The sequence below is a fragment of the Canis lupus genome, chromosome 3 (genome assembly GCF_048164855.1).
Source record: "Canis lupus baileyi chromosome 3, mCanLup2.hap1, whole genome shotgun sequence".
NCBI classification, from domain to species: Eukaryota; Metazoa; Chordata; class Mammalia; order Carnivora; family Canidae; genus Canis; species Canis lupus.
Window position 1 is genome coordinate 31,875,637 of NC_132840.1, and position 19,990 is coordinate 31,895,626.

The following is a 19,990-nucleotide window of genomic DNA, read 5'->3' on the forward strand; positions in this document are numbered from 1 at the left end:
TGGCAACTAATTGCAGGCCTGTCTGCCGCCTCATTCTGTGAGCAACTAAACAATCTAAGAGTTGAGGGTCTTTGCACTGGCTCCCTTCTCATCCTCCCTGTGTTTGTGAAAAGCAACTTTTGGTGCTCTAGGGGTAGCTAGACATGTATAATAGGGTGGGAATGGGCTGGTAGGAGTCCCTACTTCTCCTTGGGGAGGAAAAGCCCTTTCTCACTGACTCTGGGGAGAGGGCAGGCAGGGGGAGAGTGTGAGGGTCTGTACCCTGCAACCAGAGAAATGGGTTTTTCTCCTAAAATCTGCAGGGTAGCAGAAGCCAGATTCCTCTGTACTCCCTGGGCCCCAGCCTGTCTTGCTGGGTGGGTGGGCTTCATCTTGGACCAATGTCAGCTGTAATAAAGGAAAGAGCATTTCCCTGAAAGTCGACATGTGTGGGAGTGGGGCGGGGCTCCTAGAACCCTCTGTCTGATATTCCAAAGGTGGCCAGTCCCATCTGGCCAAAACCCCTCTCTGTACAGGACCAAGCCAGGGCCCAGATATGCAGAAAGAGAAGCCACCTGGCCACAGAGCTGGCTGGTAAAATAAACATGAGGTGGGGGCAGCGGGTGCCTTGCACCCTGGGGTTTGGGCCTTTCCATGTGTTTAGACCGTTAGCAGCCAGGGTGCATCGCTTCTGGTTGGCTCACCACAGCATCTCCCGTCCACACCGCATCAGTCCATCCAGAGATACGAGAGAGGTCCATCATCTATGCATCCCCACCCCTGTCCTACTGCTCCAGCAGGGTCCTCTCACACACCCACCTCGCTAGGTGATGCCTGACCCCCCAAGTCACCCTATGTTCTCCTGCACCCTGGGTTCTCATTCCAGACAGACATGCCCCATTCTTTCCCTAACTCAGTGCCCCTAGGTCTCCCTAGCTGACTCCTCCAATCACTATAGCAACAAATCGGTGTCGGGAGTCCCTGCGCCCAATGGGGAGGCAGCAGACGCAGAGTTGTGGGGAACACCAGGTGTATATGTGAACGGGGGCCACAGGGAAAGGGCTGCAGGGATAACTGTCTGAGCCAAGACAGAAAGTACAGCAGAGCATGAGCTCTGAGCACGTGGGGGTGGGTGGGCAGGGTGGAGTACACAGCACATGCAAAGGCCCTCAGCGAAGCATGTGAATAGTGTCCCCCAAATTCACGTTCCCTTAGAATCTCCAAATGTGACCTCCCTTGGAAAAATAATTTTTGTAGATGTATAGTTAAGTTAAAATGAAGTCATACTGGAGTGGGCCGGCCCTAATCCTGCCTGGTGTCCTTGGGAGAGAGGACAGGTCATGTGAGTACAGAGCATAAGTGGGGTCCTTGCAGCTACAAACTGAGGATTGCCAGCAGCCCCTAGGAGCAGCAAAGACACAGGAAGGACGATCCTCTAGAGCTGAGACAGCATGGCCCTGCACACAGGGTTTGGACCTCTGGCTCCAGGACCAGGAGAGAGTGAGTTTCTGCCTGAAGTCCCCAGACTATGGGGCTTGGTTCTGGCAGTTCCAGGACAATAAAGGTCCTTGGCCTGCAGGATACCTGTAGGCACCTGAATCACAACACTTTCAGAGAAAATAAGTACATCCTGAAGAGAAAGGATGGAACAGGTGAGCCAGGCAGTGGGGCCGTGTGGGCGGCAGACACGGAGCTGCCTGGGGTTCCCAGGGCACATAAGAGACGCCTGCGGCCAGGAGGACACACTGAGCAGCACAATATGCACGCCAGCGTCATTGGTCAAATCTGCAGACCCACTTCTGGATGCAAGCAGGGCAAGATCTCAGAGCCACTGTGCTCCAGCAAGAGCTGCCTGACCCTGGCCAGCACAGACACGAAGACGTACACGCTGCATTGCCAGGCAGCCACCACATGCAGAACGGCCTTCTGAGGTCTCTGAAGCCTGGTCCACTCTCAGAGGAAGTGTCCCCACCTTTCTCTTCACTGGTGAGGGCATCACAGGCTGGGCGGGGACAGGCTGGGGGGTGCTGGGGGCCAAGATGGTAGCACTCACCCTGTTAAAGCGCTTGGCCTGGAAGAGATGGCCGTTGGCGCGGTACAGCTTCCTCCATCTTCTGGCTCCGCGGCGGTAGATGGATTCTAGGGGGGACAGGAGAGAGGGGTAAAGAAATAGCCCTGCGGCCTGCCAGCCCCACCACTCCCCACCCAAGGTGCCCACAGGGATGGGCTGCCCCGGAGCGACAACAACTAAGCATCCCCCAGAGGGTCCGGCCAGGAAGTCATTGGAGGCCAACACACTTCCAGACCGCCTCCCTGTTTTCCTTTCCACCGTCCTTCCCCCCAGGCATGGAAACCAGGCCCCATTTCCACTCGGGTGCGGTTTGCACAGGCTGTGAGCTCACGCCTCACGATCCAAGGAGGGGCAGCGGCTGCCACGTGGAGTCCATGGTCCTCCCAAAACGCAGCCTGCGGCCAGGCATCCTGCCCACCTGGACAGGAGACACCCCCGCTCGGTGTTGTGCGCCCCCGTGCTGGTAGATCTCAGGGCAGAGGTGAGGCAGACACACTGAGTACTTATGCTGAGTCAAGGGTTACCAAACATGTCGCTTTCAAAAACTGCATTCAATAATCCAAACTTGTAAGAAGGACGCTGCTAATAAAAAATGCCAGAGCTCGATGTGTAACTAGAACTGTTAGTTTCATTCTTCCCTAAAAAGGTTCGTAGCTGCGCTCCTTTCAAATTCTCCGAACCAAATGCTGGTACAAACAAAATACTCAGGATACAACGGGAAGCTTTGTGCTTTTATAAAGTTTCGTAGTGAAAGCCACTTTCATGAGTCATGGAAGTGCCACGGATATACACCAATGTGGAAACTAACGAAATGTTTTTAAAACAAGCAAATTACCAGCTCTGTCTGGACCGCTGACATCAGGTCATAGCCTCTGCAGAGCCCACTTCTCTCCCTTTCAGTGAAAGATGGGGTGAGAAACAGGAAGTCCAGATTCTTCCGGGCAGGAGCCCCACAGCTGCTGGGCAGCTGAGGTTTGGCAGACGCCCATGCATCGCCCAGGACCCCTCCAAGTTTTCCTGCCACAGACTCTTCAGCTGATGGCCAGACGAGAGCAGGGCCTGGGGGGCCAGAGGGGAGGCCACACCAGCCTTCCCCTCCCGCTCCCCCATCTGCAAGTTCACACTGGGCATCAGGCCTAGGGTCCACGGGACGCAAGTGCCACCCTCAGGCCACCTGCCCCTAGGCTCTAAGGAGTCCTGGTGATCCTCAGGGCCTTTGCCTGTACAACAGGGTGTGTCTTGCCATATCAAGCCCTTCCAGCCTACTGGGCTCGGTTTGGGGGAAGCCTGGCCAGGGCAGGTCCATGCTAATGTCCACAGGACTGACTGTTCCCAGGTCCCCACGTGTGCCCCCAACCCTCACTGCAGGTAGCATTCACAACCCCCAGCTGTCCTGCAGAGAGAAGGTACTGAATGTCCGATCCAGATGAGGGGACACAGAGATGCAGAAGGAGCCAGCTGGCCCGCTGGTTTTCTTGTGCCCACCACACAGAAATCTACAAATACTCCCTTTACATTTGGCTAAAGTCGCTGGAAATAAGACACATCAAGATGCCTTAGCAGAGGCCAAGGGGTGTGAAGGACTGCATAGCATGAGAGGGCAAAACCAAGGGGTACACGTGGCCCCCACAGGCCCAGAGTACAAGTAATGGCCGCCCCTTCTCCACAGTGAGAAACACCCAATGCCTGTAGCTGGACTGTCTGCCTGACCCCCAATTCATCCACTGAAGCCCTAACCCCCAGGGGCCACATTCAGAGGTGGGGTCCCACGCTGGGATTAGTGCCCTATCAGGAAAGGGAGAGATCCCAGAGCTCATGCCACCCTGTGCAGACCTCGGGGCAGGGGCTATCTGGAAGCCAGGAATCTGCCCTGACAGCACCCTGACCCAGAATGCAGGGAAGTAAGTTCCTGCTTCTTGCAGCCCGTCTGGAAGCCCCAGCAGACTATGACACCTGCCTCACTCCACACACAAATTTGCCCCCTCCAAAAATTAGAACTTAAACATAAGTAAAATGATGGCAAATTTTAGAAGGAAATGTAGGAGAAGACCTTAATAATATGAAGAATTCTGAAAACATAAAAATACTAGAAAAAGTGGCAGGTGCATCTGAGTGCATTGAAGCGAGGGTGTCTGTCCATCCAGAGGCCATCATGACAGCAAAAGATGATCAATGTAAAGGATCGGCACACAGAGCAACAAGAATCAATAATTCAGGATGCATACAGGACTTGTACAAATAACAAAGAAAAGATGTTTCACAGAAGAAAGGCAGTGAGAATGACCAGAAGAATCTGAGAAACCTGACTGATTGGCCAGGATTAATCTCTGTAACCCCAAATGTAGAGCAACTAGAGATTGCTTTTTCTCCCAGAGGGGGGCTAATTGTTACAGGAAGCACAGTTGTGACATGAAATCTTCTAGTATGTGAAAGACCAAAGCCAAGTTCGAGACAGAGTGGCCTCCAGCCGACAGTCCATGGCGGGCAGGTACTGGTTAAGTTCTATCCTGCCGGTTGCTAGGGGCACACTTGTCCGCTACACTGTACACTCTGTGAGTACGTGAGAAACGTGTTCCTCGGGCACCTGAATGCCACTCTGACCACAGGCAGGGACGCCTGGGCTCAGTCAGTGAAGCATCTGCCTTCAGCCAAGGTCGTGATCCCGGGGTCCTGGGATCAAGTCCCGCATCCCGCTCAGTGTAAAGTGCTTCTCCCTCTCCCTCTGTCCCTCCCCCTGCTTCCGTTCACTCTCTCTCAAGCAAATAAAATCTTAAAAAAAACCAACAAAACAAAACCATAAACAATTAAAAGAGTAAAAACAGGGGGAAGGACCAGAGGTAGCAACAATGGTATGGCTACAAACTTTTCAGGTATTTCCTTCCAACTCATATTCAAATCATTCCATCTCAATTTTTCTTTAAGGATTCAATTTAAATGTTTTTTTGGGGGTGCAGAGGGGAACAGGTGCTGAATTTTATTTAAATAAAGTATATCAAATTTTAAAAAATGAAACAAAGCTCTAAGTAGGCAAAGAAAGGCCCTGTCCCCAGCTGCCAGCCCTCCCAGAGGCGGCCCCCACCCCTGCCACTGCTGCCCCTAGGAAGTGACACGGGATGTATACCCGAGTCCATGTCCTGCCATGCCCTCGCCCACCACTGCTGCCCACCTGCCAGTTCATGTGAGGCAGTAGCACGGTCTTGCTGCTGTCTTTAACTGGTATGGTTTCGGAAAATGTGTACGGGTGCCCCCTGGCCTGGGGTAGGACATGGTGGTTCATCTTGTATGTTAGCTGGACTGGGCCGGGGTGCATGGATATGTAGTCAAACGTTACTCTGGATGTTTCCATAGGGTGTTTGTTTTGTTTTGTTTCTTTTTTTTTTTTTTTAGGATTTTATTTATTCATGAGAGACACAGAGAAGAGAGAGTCAGAGACATTGGCAGAGGGAGAAGCAGGCTCCTCACAGGGAGCCCAAAGAGGGACTTGATCCTAGATCTCCAGGATCACTCCCTGAGCCAAAGGTAGATGCCCAACCACTGAGCCACCCAGGTGTCCCTGTTTCATTTCTTTTTTTTGTTTTATTTGTTTTTTAAGTAGGCTCTCCGTCCAGCCTGGAGCCCAAGGCAAGGCTCGAACTCACAACCCTGAGATCAAGATCTAAGCTGAGATCAAGAGTCAGACACTTAAGCCACTGGGGAACCCAGGCAGCCCCACAAGTGGTTTTGGATGAGACCGCCATTTCAATCCTTGGGTTGTGAATGAGGCAGGTTGGCCTCTGTGATGCGGGTGGGCCCCATCTAATCAGTGGAAGGGGACCAGCATCCTCTGAGCAAGAGGGAATCCCGCAGCAGCCAGACTTTGGATTCAAACAGAAGCTTATTAGGCCCAAACTGGGTCTGCAGCCTGCCCGCCTGTCCTGCAGAGTCTGGACTTGCCCACCTTCCTACCTGCACGGGCCAGTTCCTTACAACAGTGCTCCTCTTCACTTGACGCACATCCTATTGGATCTGTTTCTCTGCAGAACCTGGATCCACATAAGGTCCACAGGATGGAATTTACCATCACCCCCATCCCATGCAGAGACAGGGAGGCGTTTCCAGGGCCCCTGGCGCTGTGGACCCTGGAGGGGTGCTGGGTGCTTGGCACCACCTCAGAAAAGGCAGGGGAGCCCCTGGGGAGTCCTCCATGCCCAGGCTACACAGTGGAAAAGCAGTGGTCAGGTGAGTTGTAACGAACCACAGGGACAGCAGGACATTCTTCACTTACATACACATAGTTTATTTCAGATTTACAGAAAGTTGAAGGTCAGTATGGGGAGCTCCCACACACCTGCCTGCAGCTGCCCTGCTGCTCAGCACCCAACTTCCCTCAGACGCTCTCATCAACACCGACACGAGCACCAGTGCTATTTCCTAAACTCCAGCTTTAGCTGGCAACTCCTCAGCTTCCTTCTCAATACCCTTCCTGTTTTAGCATAGACTCTGGGGGAAAACCGCAGAGACAGCACAGGAGCCCACAGGGCGTCCTCTGGCTAACGTCGTGCAAGTGTGCGGCACGTTTGTTCCAACTAATGAAGCAATCATCATCTCTATTCAGGTTTCCTTGGCTTCTCCCCGAGGCCCTCGTTCTGATGCCACCCAGAATCCCACACTGCATGTCCTACACTTTGCCCACTGTCCCTGCTCTCGACGACCCCGCAGGCAGTGAGGCGCGCAGGTCAGATGCTGTGTCCAATGCCCCTCTCCTGGGGTTTGTGGGTGTTTCTCTCAAGACTGCACTGGGATTACCACCTCCTTAATTTTTTTTAAAGATTTTATTTATTTACTTGACAGAGAGCAAGAACGAGAGAGGGAAAAGGGGGAGTAGCACAGGGAGAGGAAGAAGCAGACTCTCTGCTGAGCAGGGAGCCTGATACAGGGCTGATCCCAGGACCTTGGATCATGACCCGAGCCCAAGGCAGACGCTTCACCGACAGAGCCCCCCAGGCGCCCCTTACCTCCCTAACTTCTAAATCAACTGAGCACCTTTCCTGAAAAACCCACATTCCTACCATGGCAGCCCCCAAAACCCCCCCAAATTTTCAAGCCTCAGCCTCTTTACTAGAAGGTTCCCCAAGCGCAGGGCTGGAGGCAGCTGGATGGTACCCACTGCGCCTTCCTGAGCCCCTGAGCTCAGAGGTTACCATGGAGGCAGTGTGGGCCCAGCCGTCCCCTGCACTCAGAGGCCAGGGCTGTCAGCCTCGTGGGCCCCTGGCTCCAACAACGGTCACGTTTGTAGATTCTGGGTTTCTGCCTGGAAAGTCACAGCCCCTATTCCTGATCAGAAGTGACAGCCGTACTGTAAAAAGGAAGAAAAGAGCGCGTGTCCTCAGAGAACATGTGTGTGGAGGGATGGGCTCTGGGAATGAAGCTGCCCTGCGCCCCCACTGGGTATCCACCTCATCCTCGCTGATCTCAGTCCCCCACAAACAAGGGACCCGCAGACAAGTTGGGCGGCAGAAAGGGCCTCCGCTCACCCAGCACCTGCCCCAAGTTCTTGTGGGTCAGAGGGCTCTGCCCGGCGGTGCGATCAGGGGGTGTCTGCCGGGGGCCCTTCCCAGTGCCCGCAGAGAAGCCCGGCCAGCTCCCAGCGGCATGCAGCACGCGTGGGCTGCTCCCCCGCCCCCAACTCAGCCTTGACTCCAACCCTCAGAAGATCTTTTGCTTGTCTTTGAAATTCTATAATTAGGAGGCTGCAGGGAATTTTAACGAGCTCAGTTTCTATGGCAATCCAGTGTCTTGAGGGCTGACAAGAACTGTGCGTGGAGCGACAGTGTGAAACCAACCCCATGTCCCGCAGATACAGGGACAAGTGTGGGCTGTGCTGAATTTCCGGGGCAGGGCAGCAAGGCGTGCAGACCTCTCTTGCTGTTCACAGGAAATGGGCCACAGTCCAGAGTGATCGGCACAGCCACACTGCATGGATGGCCCCGCGGCACCTCAGAGCCAGGCAGGGAGTGCTCCCACACCAGGCACAGGCACACGGCATGACTACAGATGAATGTCCCTGCCCCGCCCCAGGGGGGCATCCCAGCTGAGGGACCTGGTCCCAAGCAGGGCCAAGATGCTGGTGAGGTGGCCTCGGGCCATAGGGCGGGAAGCAGAGTACAGCTGGCTCAGGGCAGACCCAGCTCCCTCCTAGGGGAGCAACCCTAACTGGACGCTGTGCCCTCGAAGGCAGGGACCCTGTCACTCACCAGGTCTCTCCAGTACAAGGTCCAGCCCTGTCTCATGCTGGGCAAACATCTGATGCAAAACAGTAATGATAAAGAACACATTTCCTGGGTGAAGACAACTAAGATGTCCTGGTCATGCGCATCCAGGACGTGTGCAGAGATGTGCATGTAGGCAAAAAGGCGGGCAGCTGGAGGCCCCACACGGCTGTCCTCTGTATCACATCACCCCACCAGCATCTGGGTTCACCATACATTTCCCCCAGGACTCCCTGTTCTCACCACTAAAGGCTCCTACTACACGCTGCCACGTGACCCTCTGAAACCAGCCATTTGGGGTTTCAAGCAGGACATCAGCCTGGCTGCAGGGCCAACATTTGGTGCTGCTGTGAAGCCTAGCAGGCACTGGGCTGGGAGGTTCTGAGGGACCATGGGGAGTATGGACAGATATATGGTCACAGTGACAGGAGGACCCAGCTGTGGCCCCTGCTCCAAGGCTGCAAGGAGCAGGATGCAGAGCAGGACAGGCCCCACAGCCAGGGCACAGGCCTCTTCCACGGAGGGATGTCCCTGATCACAAGCCTGCTTCTCACCATCATTTGTTTCCCTGCTGAAAGTGTCAAAGTATGCTGGGCTTTGAAAGGTGAGTGAGGAAGAACCGCAGTAACTGCAGTGGGCCTGGGAAAGGTCTGGGGCCACACAGCAGGAAGCCGCAAGGCATGGGAGGCGGGTGGCCGCCTCGGGTCACATCAGCCACAGCCCTTGCTCCCATGGAAGTGGCACGCTCGGCTGGCTCCTGCCGGCACTGCAGGGCCCCGTCCTCCCCACAGAACATGGCCTTTGTCACAATACCACAAAAATCTAGGTAAGTACGCAGAAGATGACAAAGGTGCTCGACTGGCCGGTACGGAAGCGAAGCTCTGCCAACCTCCGTCCTGGCACCCCGTCCCACTTGCCCACACTTGCTCATCTCTGGATCCCAGCCTGCACCCTTGGCAGGCATGAGGGACACAGAGAAAATGGGCAGAAGTGCCTGTCCTCTTAGAACTGATGGGAAACACGATGAATATGTAATTGGCGGAGCACTGAAGGGAAGTGCAAGTCAGGACAATGATGCCCCAGGGGGTGTGGCCTAATCAACCACATGGTCAGAGTCCTTGGCTGGGCCCCCCAAGCGGTGGTGACATGCAGCAAGACTTCACTGCCCAGGGTGCATGCAAGGCACTTGTCACTGGATGCCCTGGCCTTTCTCACTGGAAGCAAACATCAACTAGGCTTCTTCCCACCTGTTTGGAGCTGCCCCTGACACCTGCCTGCCCCTCCTCCCGTGGTCCTGGCATCACCCCCCAAAAACCTTGGCATTGCTGGGGGTGGGGCGCTGACCTCACCTGCTCTAAAGCAATCGGAGCAGGGTGACCCTAGTGATATCATTAGTCCAAGGCAGTTACATGACTGAAATGGCCCTACCAGACTGCAGAGAGGGACTTCCCTCCCAGGCCGGATGGCCCTTCTCCCCTGGGAGCAGGGGCACCAGGCTCAGTCCCTGCTGGCTGGATGGACAGGATGGGGGCAGCATCCACGTGCTGAGGAGGAAGGCAGACAGAGTGAGCCTGGCCTTGGCTCAGCTGGATCCACCCAGGCACCACCTCCTCCAGACACATGTCGGGGCATCACTGGGGCAAGCTGCCTGTCTGCTGCAGCCATGGTGGTCTCCCAGAGCATGTGCCAGCACTGCCACCCGGCAGCACTGAGGCAGCCCCAGGGCCACACCTGCTGGCAGACTGTGGTTTCAAGCTGAAATCGTGTAAAGGCCACACGATGGTCAGCCTCTCTGCAGAGGGGGACAAGAGACGGCACCCCGCTCCTGTGTCTCTGTGTCTGGTGACCAGCCATCCTTCCAAGCTTCTCCCCACATGGTGCCCACGTGCCAGTAGCTGGGACATGGTCCCTGGGACTCACCAGCACCCCCAGGAGCTTCCCGCCACTCTCCCTGCCCTGGTGGCCACAGGCAGCATCCAGCACATGCTCCACGAGGCCACAAAAGCGAGTTGGGGGACAGCAGGATTCCATGGATGGACGAGGGGCTAACGCATCACAGAGGAGCTGGGTCAGTGGTCAGGGAAGGAGATGCAAGGCTCTCTTCGTGGTGGGAAGAGGACAGAGACGTGCTGATGGCCTGGAGAGGGCCTGTGTTAACAGGTCACCTGTTGGGAGACCTATCTGATTCACTGTCACTGAGAAACCTAGTGAGCAAGCAGGCGTACACAGGCGCATGTCTATGATCAGGTTGCGGATTTTTGAAAATAAGAAATGCTCACGTCAAGAAAGCCTGCTACCTGAGAGGGAAGTTGGGGGCTTGGAGGGGCTGGCAGCACGCTGCACATGGGGTGGCCAGTGACAGAGCACCACAGCGGGGGTGTAACCCCTTTACTGCCCAGGAAGAGGGGGTCACAGCCCTGCCAGGGGCTCTTCAGAGCTGTCCCTTCGTCACCAAATACTGTCAGTACTTGTCAAGAAAACCAATCTTAAAAGATGTTTTAAGAGGGGGGTGGATTATAATTGTTCAATTTTCTAATAATTTTGTCACAAATATCTTAAGTTTTCAGGGCACAAATCAAGTTTTAATTTAATGGCTGACCAATATCTCACAAAGATTCTATGGAAAAACGTATATCAACTTCCAAGTAAGCTATGACCAATAACTTCATACTGAACACAACTCATTTCTGTGTGGAGGGTTTCCTGTATGGACTCGCTTAAAATGCAGAGTGCTTGGAGCTGCCCAGAGCCCATGGGGCCGCAGCAGGACCGGCCACCTCTCCCATGATGGAGGGCAGCGCCTGGGCACAGAGTGCAGAGCCAGGTCCACAAGAGTACCGCAGGCACCTGCTGCTGGGGAGGAGGGGGCAGCTTGACCAGCAAAATGGGCCCTGATGATGTGGGCTGGCCCCAGGAACCAATGGGCCTGAATCTAATTCCATCTCCAAGAACAAAGCACAACATGAAGGAAAATGTGCCAGGGCGTCACTAGCAGACGTGTGACTAGGAGAGTAGATGATGCCAGAGGGGGAGAGATGTGTCACCAGGGCGACCTCATGTCCTCACGCTGTGTTGGGAGTTCTTGGGGGCCAAACAGAAAGCAAGACCTGCATGCAGCTCATGGGCATCCATCTGGAGATGGAAACGGGGACTTATGATGCCCAAGACAACCCTTTGCCTAAGGGTGTTTGTTGACCTGGGGTGCTGGGAGATGGGGGTGCAAGAGAGCTCTCACCGTCTGGAGGCTGGCAGCCTGAGATCAGGGTGCCCGCAGGGCCGGACGAGCGAGGACTCCTCCTGGCTTGAAGACAGCCTTGTCACGATGCATTCAGAGGACAGAGACAGATCTCTGGCTCTTTTAAGGACACCGGTCTCGTCACGTGGGTCCCGCCCCTCTGACCTCAACTATCACCTCCCCAAGGCCTCATTTCCAAATACCGTCATGTTAGGGGTCAGGGACTTAGCACAGGAGTTCTGAGGGGACATGTTCAGTCCATAACACTCTACCCCAGTCTCCCGCCCCAAATCCATGTCCTTCTCACAAGCAGAATACGCTCATTCCATCCCAACAGCCCCCAAAGTCTTAACTAACTCCGGCATCAGCTCTGACGTGCACAGTCTGATTTAATCAGGCATAGGTCAGACTCTAGGTACCATTTACCCAGAGACAAAATTCCTGTTCTGTGAATCTGTGAAGCCAAACAAGATACGTGCTTCTAAAATACAAGGCCCAGACAGGCCTTGGATGGCTATTACCATTCCAAAAGGGAACCACAGGAAAGCAGGCAAGGGGATGGTTCCCGAGGGAACCCACAACTCAGCAAGGCAAATCTAATCCCCTCTGGGCTGAAGCTCTGCCCTCCAGGCCCCCTGGGGGTGGGGGTGGGGCGGTAGTGCCCTTGCTGGGAGGATCTCTCAAGACTCTAGAAAAGGGAGCCATGAAGAAGTGACCCTGTAGCCTGGCATGTGGTTTCCCTTCAAGGCATCTGCTGGGCCCTGAGCTTCCAAAGTTCAAGGTGAGAGGCCAAGAAGCAGCTGCTAGATTAAAAAAAAAAAAAAGCCAGTTCAGGTAGAGACTAGGGCTGACTCATGGTGCCAGGGAGATAAGAGGTAGACATCGGGATCCTGGGGAACCCTCAGACCTTCTGGGTTGACACTACTGGAAGACACTTAAGGAAAATGAGAAATGGACAGGCCTGAGCTGAATCCAGGTAATTCATCCACATTCCACCTGCCAGGATAAAATTAAATGTTCTCATGAGGAAAATAACATCATTCGGAGGCCTACACCTACAGTGTTTCTAGCACAGTATCTGATATTTGATCACAAATATCCAGGCAGGCTAAGAGACGGAAGCATACCAAAGAGTCAACAGAATCAGACTCAGGTGATTCAGACATCTAAATGTATTTAGAAAGATGAGATGAAAAGATTTCACCACTGAACTAGACCTACAGAAAAAAGAGAGAAGCCCTCAATACCCTAGGATTTCAGAAATTTAAAACCAAAAAGAGTCATTGGAATCAGTAATTCAGGAGAAAGATTTAAGAGCAGATTAGACAAAACAAGACCCATCAATAGAAAATATCCAGATTAAAAAAAAAAAAAAAAAAAGAAAATATCCAGATTGAGGCACAGAAGGTAAAGAAAACCAGGATGGAATAAAGTATAGAAAAGAGCATAAGACACATATGGGAGATGGTGGGAGTACTGGAGGAAGAAGGCAGAGCCAACAGGGCAGCCTTTGAGAAGACACCACTGACACCTTCCAAAAAGACAAAAGACATTATGCCCCAGATCCAAAAGCTTTACAGTCCTCAGTTGGAATAAATTCAATACTTCCCTCTCCTTCACGGGGCTGCTGAGATTGAAGAACAAGGACCATTTTAAAAGCAGCCAGAAAGAAAAGAGGGAGGGAAGGATGGAGAAGGAGGGAGAAGGAGGGAGAAGGAGGGAGAGGGAGGGAGAGGGAGGGAGAGGGAGGGAGAAAGAAGCATTACTTTCAGGGAACAAGATCGACAGGTGACTTTCCAGCAGGAACAAGAGCGGCCGAAAACAACGTACAGAAGTGCTGAAGGAACAATACTTACTGCCTACACTTGTGCACCTGGTGAAAAATATCCCTCAAAAATGAACGCAAAAGAAGCACATTTTCACACAAACAAGAACCAATTAACTGTCAGCAAATCTGTGCTGAGATAACTAAAGGAAGTATTTCAGAGAGAAGAAAAACGGAAACAGAAGCTTGATCATGACAGGAAGAAATGAAGTACATCAGAAGGTTAAATAAACAGGTAAATTGGAATGGGTACCATTAAAGTAATATATATATATATATATAATTTTTAAGATTTATTTATTTTTGAGAGAGAGAGTTGGAGGCGGAGGGGCAGAGAAAGGAGAATCCTCAGCAGACTCTGCACTAAACGTGGAACCTGATGCAGGGCTTGATCCCACAACCCTGAGATTATGACCTGAGTAATCCAGAGTCAGACACTCAATCCACAAGCCACTAGGCACCCGTAAAACAATGTAAATGATGATTTGTGAGGTTTAAAATATATGTGATATTTACACATAATAATAACATAAAAATTCATAGGAGTGAGGCATCTGGGTGGCTCAGTTGGTAAAGCATCTGCCTTCAGCTCAGGTCATGATCCTACGGTCCTGGGATCAAGTCCTGCATTGGGTTCCCTGCTCAGTGGGGAGTCTGCTTCTCCAACCCCCTCTACCTGCCACTGCCCCTGCTTGTGCTCTCTCTCTCTCCCTTGTCAAATAAATAAATAAAATCTTTATTTTTTTTTTAAAAAGCAACATTTCATGGTGATAAGAGCATCAATCCAAAAAGCAAGTATCATGATCCTAAATTTGTATGCACCTATTATAGCACAAAACACATAATACAAAAGTAACAAAATTAAAAAGAGAAAGATAAATCCCTAATAATTTGATGAGATCTATAGATATGAAGGATATTTTAGGATCTCCTGGGTGGGTCAGTTGGTTAAGCATCTAATTTCAGCTCAGGTCTTGATCCCAGGACAAGGCCCACATCGGGCTCCCTACTCAGCAAGGAGTCTGCTTCTCCCTCTGCCCCTTCCCCTGCTCATGTTCTCTCTTTCTCAAATAAATAAAAATCCTGATAAAAATTTTTAAAATAAAGATATTTTAAAACACAATAAAGATATGAACTATGTCAATAAGTATTATTTAGACTTTTGGAGTCCTTAAAAGCACAACTTAACTTGAGGCACCTGGGTGGCTCAGTCAGTGTAATGTGCAACCGCAGATATCACGTCGGATCCCGATCTTGGGGTCATGGGATCAAGCCCCACATTGGGTTCCACACTCAGCAGGAGTCTGCTGGGATATACTCTCCCTATGCCCCTCCCCCTGCTGATGCTCACACCTCCTCTCTCAAATAAATAATTTTAAAAATCTAAAAAAAAAACAAAAAACAAACAACTTGACTAAAGATAACAAGAGAAGAAATACAAAAATCTCAATAGTTAATTTCTATTTTAAAAATTAAATATAGGGGAATCCCTGGGTGCCTCAGCGGTTTAGTGCCTGCCTTCGGCCCAGGGCATGATCCTAGAGTCCCAGGATGGAGTCCCACATCAGGCTTCCTGCATGAAGACTGCTTCTCCTTCTGCCTGTGTCTTTGCCTATCTCTCTCTCTCTCCATCTCTCCCTCTGTGTCTCTCATGAATAAATAAGTCTTTAAAAATAAAAAAATAAAATAAAATAAATAAAAATTAAACATAGAATTTAAAACATTCCCACAAAGAAAACTCCAGATCCATAGGGCTTAACTGGTGAATTCCTCCAATAATTAAGTTAGAAATAATATCAATTTTATGTAAAATCTTCTCAAGAATTAAAAAAAAAACTCATTTAATTGTATAATGCTAATATACCTCCACGCTAAATTCTGACAGTGACATTACTAAATAGGAAAACAGGCCAATCTCTCTCACAAATATAGTTGCAAAAACACCAAACAAAATATTAGCAAATTGAATTTGGTGAAATATACAAAAGGTAATAAATGCATTACAACCAAACGGAGTGCATGAAGGGGATCTGGGGTTGGTTAATGTTCAAAGTCAATCAGTTAATTCACTGTTTTAAAAAAAGATTTTATTTATTTTAGAGAGAGAGAGAAAGAGAGAGCGTGCACAAGCAGGAGGAGGGGCAGAGGGAGAGGGAGAAGCAGGTTCGCCACTGAGCATGGGGCCCTGACTCGGGGCTCAATTCCATGACCCTGAGATCATGACCTGAGCTGAAATCAAGAGTTGGACGCTCAGCCAACTAAGCCACCCAGGAACCCCTAATTTACCTTATTAATAGAATAAAAGAGAAAAACATGTCAACAGACAAAGAAAAGAAGCATGTGATAAAATCCAGTACAATTCAGGACAAAAACTCTCAACTAGAAATAAGATAGAACCTCCTTAATTTGATGGTGGGAACTTACAAAAGAAAAAAAAAAAAATCATTCCACAAACATCCTTAATGGTGAAGCTTTTGAGTCACCACTTCTGTTCCACATTGGTTTGGAAAGATAAACAGTGCCAGTGCTGCAAGGCAGCAGATGTCGGGTTGGAGAGGTAGAAATAGAGCCCATTCATGGAGGAATGCTAGTCTCGGAAATTCACGGGAGTCTGCACCTAAAGAGCTGGGATAAATATGTGAATTTAACATGGTTGCTGGACAAGACAATATAAAACAGTTAATTGCATTTCTATCAACAAATAGAAAACTATAAAAGTAACACTGTTTAAAACAGCATAAGAAATTAAATACCAGTGAAGTGCTCTAACAAAAAAAGGCTATATAAAATGTTACTGAGAAAATGGGAAAAAGGGGTAAGCAAGTACTCTTGGGTCGGAAGCCTCACTACTGTAAAGACATTAATCTATGCATTCAAACGCAACCCAAACTAAAAACAAACAAAAAGCCCCACTGGGTTTTTGGGAATTTATAAGCCACTTGTAAAATCTGTACAGAAATGAAAAAGGCAGAGAACCATCACAATAATCTTGAGGGAAAACAACACTGGAGGATTTACAACGCATTGTATCAACAGTTATTAAAGCTGAATTAAGACAGTGTGATGTTGGTACAAGAGATCAATGGGACAGAAGTCCCAGAAACAGGTCCCCACACAAACCGTCACCTAATTTATGACAAGGATGCCACTGAGAGGTGGTGGGGAAGGGATGGGCTTTTCAAGAAATGGTCCTAGATCAACTGGTCATCAGCAAGGATGCAAAAGACCTGGACCCTACACTGTACATAAAGTCCACTCCCAGGAGTCGTAGGAATAATAAAAGCTTGCAATCTTGGCAAGAGATGGAATGTTCAGCCCCTTGGGGTGAAGAGGCATTTCTTCAACACAGTACAAAAAGCACTAATTGTGGGGTGCCTGGGTATGTCACTGATTGAGTGTCTGCCTTCAGCTCAGGGTGTGATCCCAGGGTTCTGGGATCAAGTCCCGCCACAGGCTCCCTACAGGGAGCCTTTCTTCTCCCTCTGACTATGTCTTTGCCTCTCTCTGTGTGTTTCTCATGAATGAAATAAAATCTTAAAAAAAAAAAAAAAAAGCACTAATGGCAAGGTAAGATTCCATTTTCTTCAGCAAAAGAATGAAGAGGAAGCCCCGGGATTGAGCTGCATGAGGGGCTCCACCATCAGTGGGGAGTCTGCTTCTCCCTCTCCCCCTGCCCTTCCCCTTACTCATGCTCTCTCTTTTTCTCTATCTCATAAAATTAAATAAAAATCTTTAAAAAAAAAAAAGTACCATGGTCTGAAGGTTAGCCCAGGGGTCCCCTGGTGGCTCAGTGATTGAGCATCTGCCTTCAGCTCAGGGCGTGATCTCAGGGTCCTGAGATCAAGTCCTGCTTCTCCCTCTGCCTGTGTCTCTACTTCTCTCTTTCTCTCATGAACAAATAAATAAATCTTAAAAGAAAAAAAAATTAGGGATCCCTGGGTGGCGCAGTTGTTTAGCGCCTGTCTTTGGCCCAGGGCGCGATCCTGGAGACCCGGGATCAAATCCCATGTCGGGCTCCCGGTGCATGGAGCCTGCTTCTCCCTCTGCCTGTGTCTCTGCCTCTCTCTCTCTCTCTGTGACTATCATAAATAAATAAAAATTAAAAAAAAAATACTTAAAAAAAAAGAAAGAAAGAAAAAGAAAAAAAAATTAAAAAAAGAAGGTAACCCCATAAGCATTCCTCCAGGAGATGAGGAAATACAAATCAAGGCCAGATTTTGATGTCACTTTACATTGACTCTGTTGGCACAAATGAGGAACTGCCAACAACCTCATGTTCTGGGAAAGGTGTGAAGGAGGAATTCCCCACAGCCTGGAGGGGGTATGATGCAGCATGTTTATCACAGATGTGTTCCTAGCACACACCACCTGAAGCCCTCACCCCTCCGGAGTGATGTGACTCAGGGCCTGGGCCCTGGGCAACTTCAGGATGGGGGCTGGCCACCATAAGACCAAGGCATGATTGGGGGGCTGGTTATGTCAGCCCCATGCCCAACCTTGGGGACAGGAGCAGGGCTGGAGGCTGGCCGGTGATTTCACCCACACCTTTGTAATGGCAATCTCTGCAAAAGTCCCTAGGCTAACCAGGTAGAGCTTCCAGGCACTGGACCTAGAGGGAGCCTGGAGGTCCACAGCCCCCCACCCAAATCCTGCCCTTCAGGTCTCCTCTCTGAAACTGGTAGATGTCAGTGTTTCTCTGAGTTTTGTGAGCCTGAGCAGGGGTCTTGGGACACCTGATCTACCAACGTCGGTTAGGAGTGGAGGCCAGTTGGTGGTAGGACAGGTGTCTGAGCCGGGGCATCAGCCCTCAACCTGTGGGGTCTGCGCTGACCCCAGGCAGACATGTCAGAATTGAGTTAAACTGCAAGACACCCAGTTGGGGTCACACCTGGTGCTGGTATGGGAAATCCCCGCAAGTGACATTGCTGCAGTCAGGCTGTGCACTGGTGCAGCAGCTTCAGAAAGACAGCGGAACAGGCACGAAGCTGGGGCTCAGTATGCAGCCACACCAGAGGGCAGCAGCACCCTCACCAGGAGCTGGAAACCGCAACCTTATTTAAGGGGACAGCAGAGAAAGGTGCAATGAATTCACACAACGAAACCCACCCAGCAAAGGGAATGATCAACCAGAACCATGCCTGACACCATAGGAAAGTCTCACAACAGGATGCTGACTGAGATCCTGGAGGATTCCAGGACAGAAAGTTCAAAAACAAGCAAAACTGTTGTGGCTAAGGACAGAATAGAGGCTGCCTGGAGGTGGGGAGGGGGAGGGCAGGTGACCTGGGGCTGTGAAGGGGATGCTGAGCACAGGTGAGGGGAGCCCCCTGAACAGCTGGAGGCTCTGGGGTTCCTCTGTAAAAAATCATCCAGTTCCTCACTCTAGAGTTTATGGTTTTCTGGAATGGTTTTATTTCGGTTAAAAATAATTAAGAAAGAATATGGGACCAGAGACTGCAGGCACCAGATCATAATATCCCTCCATAAAGAAAAGCTAAAGCCCCCAATATCGGGGCAGACCTAGGAGATGCCTTCGTAACTTTGGCTTATTGTTTCTAAAAATTTGCTCTCTGAGATTAACGTTTGGGGCCCATATTCAAAACTTAATCTCGGGGATCCCTGGGTGGCGCAGCGGTTTGGCGCCTGCCTTTGGCCCAGGGCGCGGTCCTGGAGACCCGGGATCGAATCCCACGTCGGGCTCCCAGTGCATGGAGCCTGCTTCTCCCTCTGCCTATGTCTCTGCCTCTCTCTCTCACTGTGTGCCTATCATAAATAAAAAATAAAAAATTAAAAAAAAAAAAAACTTAATCTCTTATTTCATTACCCTTGTAAGTTGTATCAAATAAAAGCACTTCTAAAAAGAGCTAATGTCGGGCACCTGGGTAGCTCCGTAGGTGAAGCATCTGTCTTGGACTCAGGTCATGATCCTGGGGTCAAGTCCTGCATGGGCTCCCTGCTCGGCGAGGGGTCTGCTTCTCCCTCTGCCCCTCCTCTCACTCCTGCTCTCTCTGTGTCTCAAGTAAATAAGTAAAATCTTAGGGAAAAAAAAAGAACCAATGTCTACTGTATTCTTTTTGTGCAATGAAATAGGCATTTCTTTTGTTCCAAATGTTTCTTTGCTCACCAGACAGCACACTGATGTCACTTTGATTAGCACAGAAGCCCGGGAAGCACACAGTAAACACACACACAACAAATGCTGCTCCCACTCCCATTCCCCACATCTCTGGGGCACACCTCGGTCAACAAGCCTGGTCCAGCGGCCCCAGAGCATGCCCTTCCTGTCATCCACACCACTCCTGCTGGGCAATGTCCTCATCACAAGGGGCTGGGGTGGACCGCTCTCTGCCTGATGTCTCCAGCTCTCCAACAAACAGCACCACATCCTGCAGTGCCCTGATCGTGTGCTTCACTGCACACAACCTGCCAGCCCTTTTGGCACCACAGTGATAGTGCCTCTCTCCACAAAGCTAGCCCCATGGGCCCTCAACTGGGTGTCCAGCTGCAGGGCCTCAGATGGTGGGTGGGCTGCCCCTCAGCCACTCCCCTCCCCTTCTGCATCTGTCCTCTCCCTACCCTCAGAGATCTGAGCACTGGGTCTCCTCCATTCTCTCAACATTGATGACCTCAAC

At 50.7% G+C, this 19,990-nt stretch overlaps 1 protein-coding gene across 5 annotated transcripts in view; it reads right to left on the reverse strand.

Annotated features, from left to right (window-relative positions):
- Nucleotides 1-19,990, reverse strand: part of PRKCZ (protein kinase C zeta) — a 100,898-nt gene that overhangs the window by 29,618 nt on the left and 51,290 nt on the right. For all 5 annotated transcript variants that reach the window (XM_072820043.1, XM_072820044.1, XM_072820048.1 and 2 more), the window contains one exon: nucleotides 2,033-2,118. In XM_072820043.1, the coding sequence (XP_072676144.1) occupies nucleotides 2,033-2,118 (86 nt within the window). The remainder of the gene's footprint in view (nucleotides 1-2,032; nucleotides 2,119-19,990) is intronic.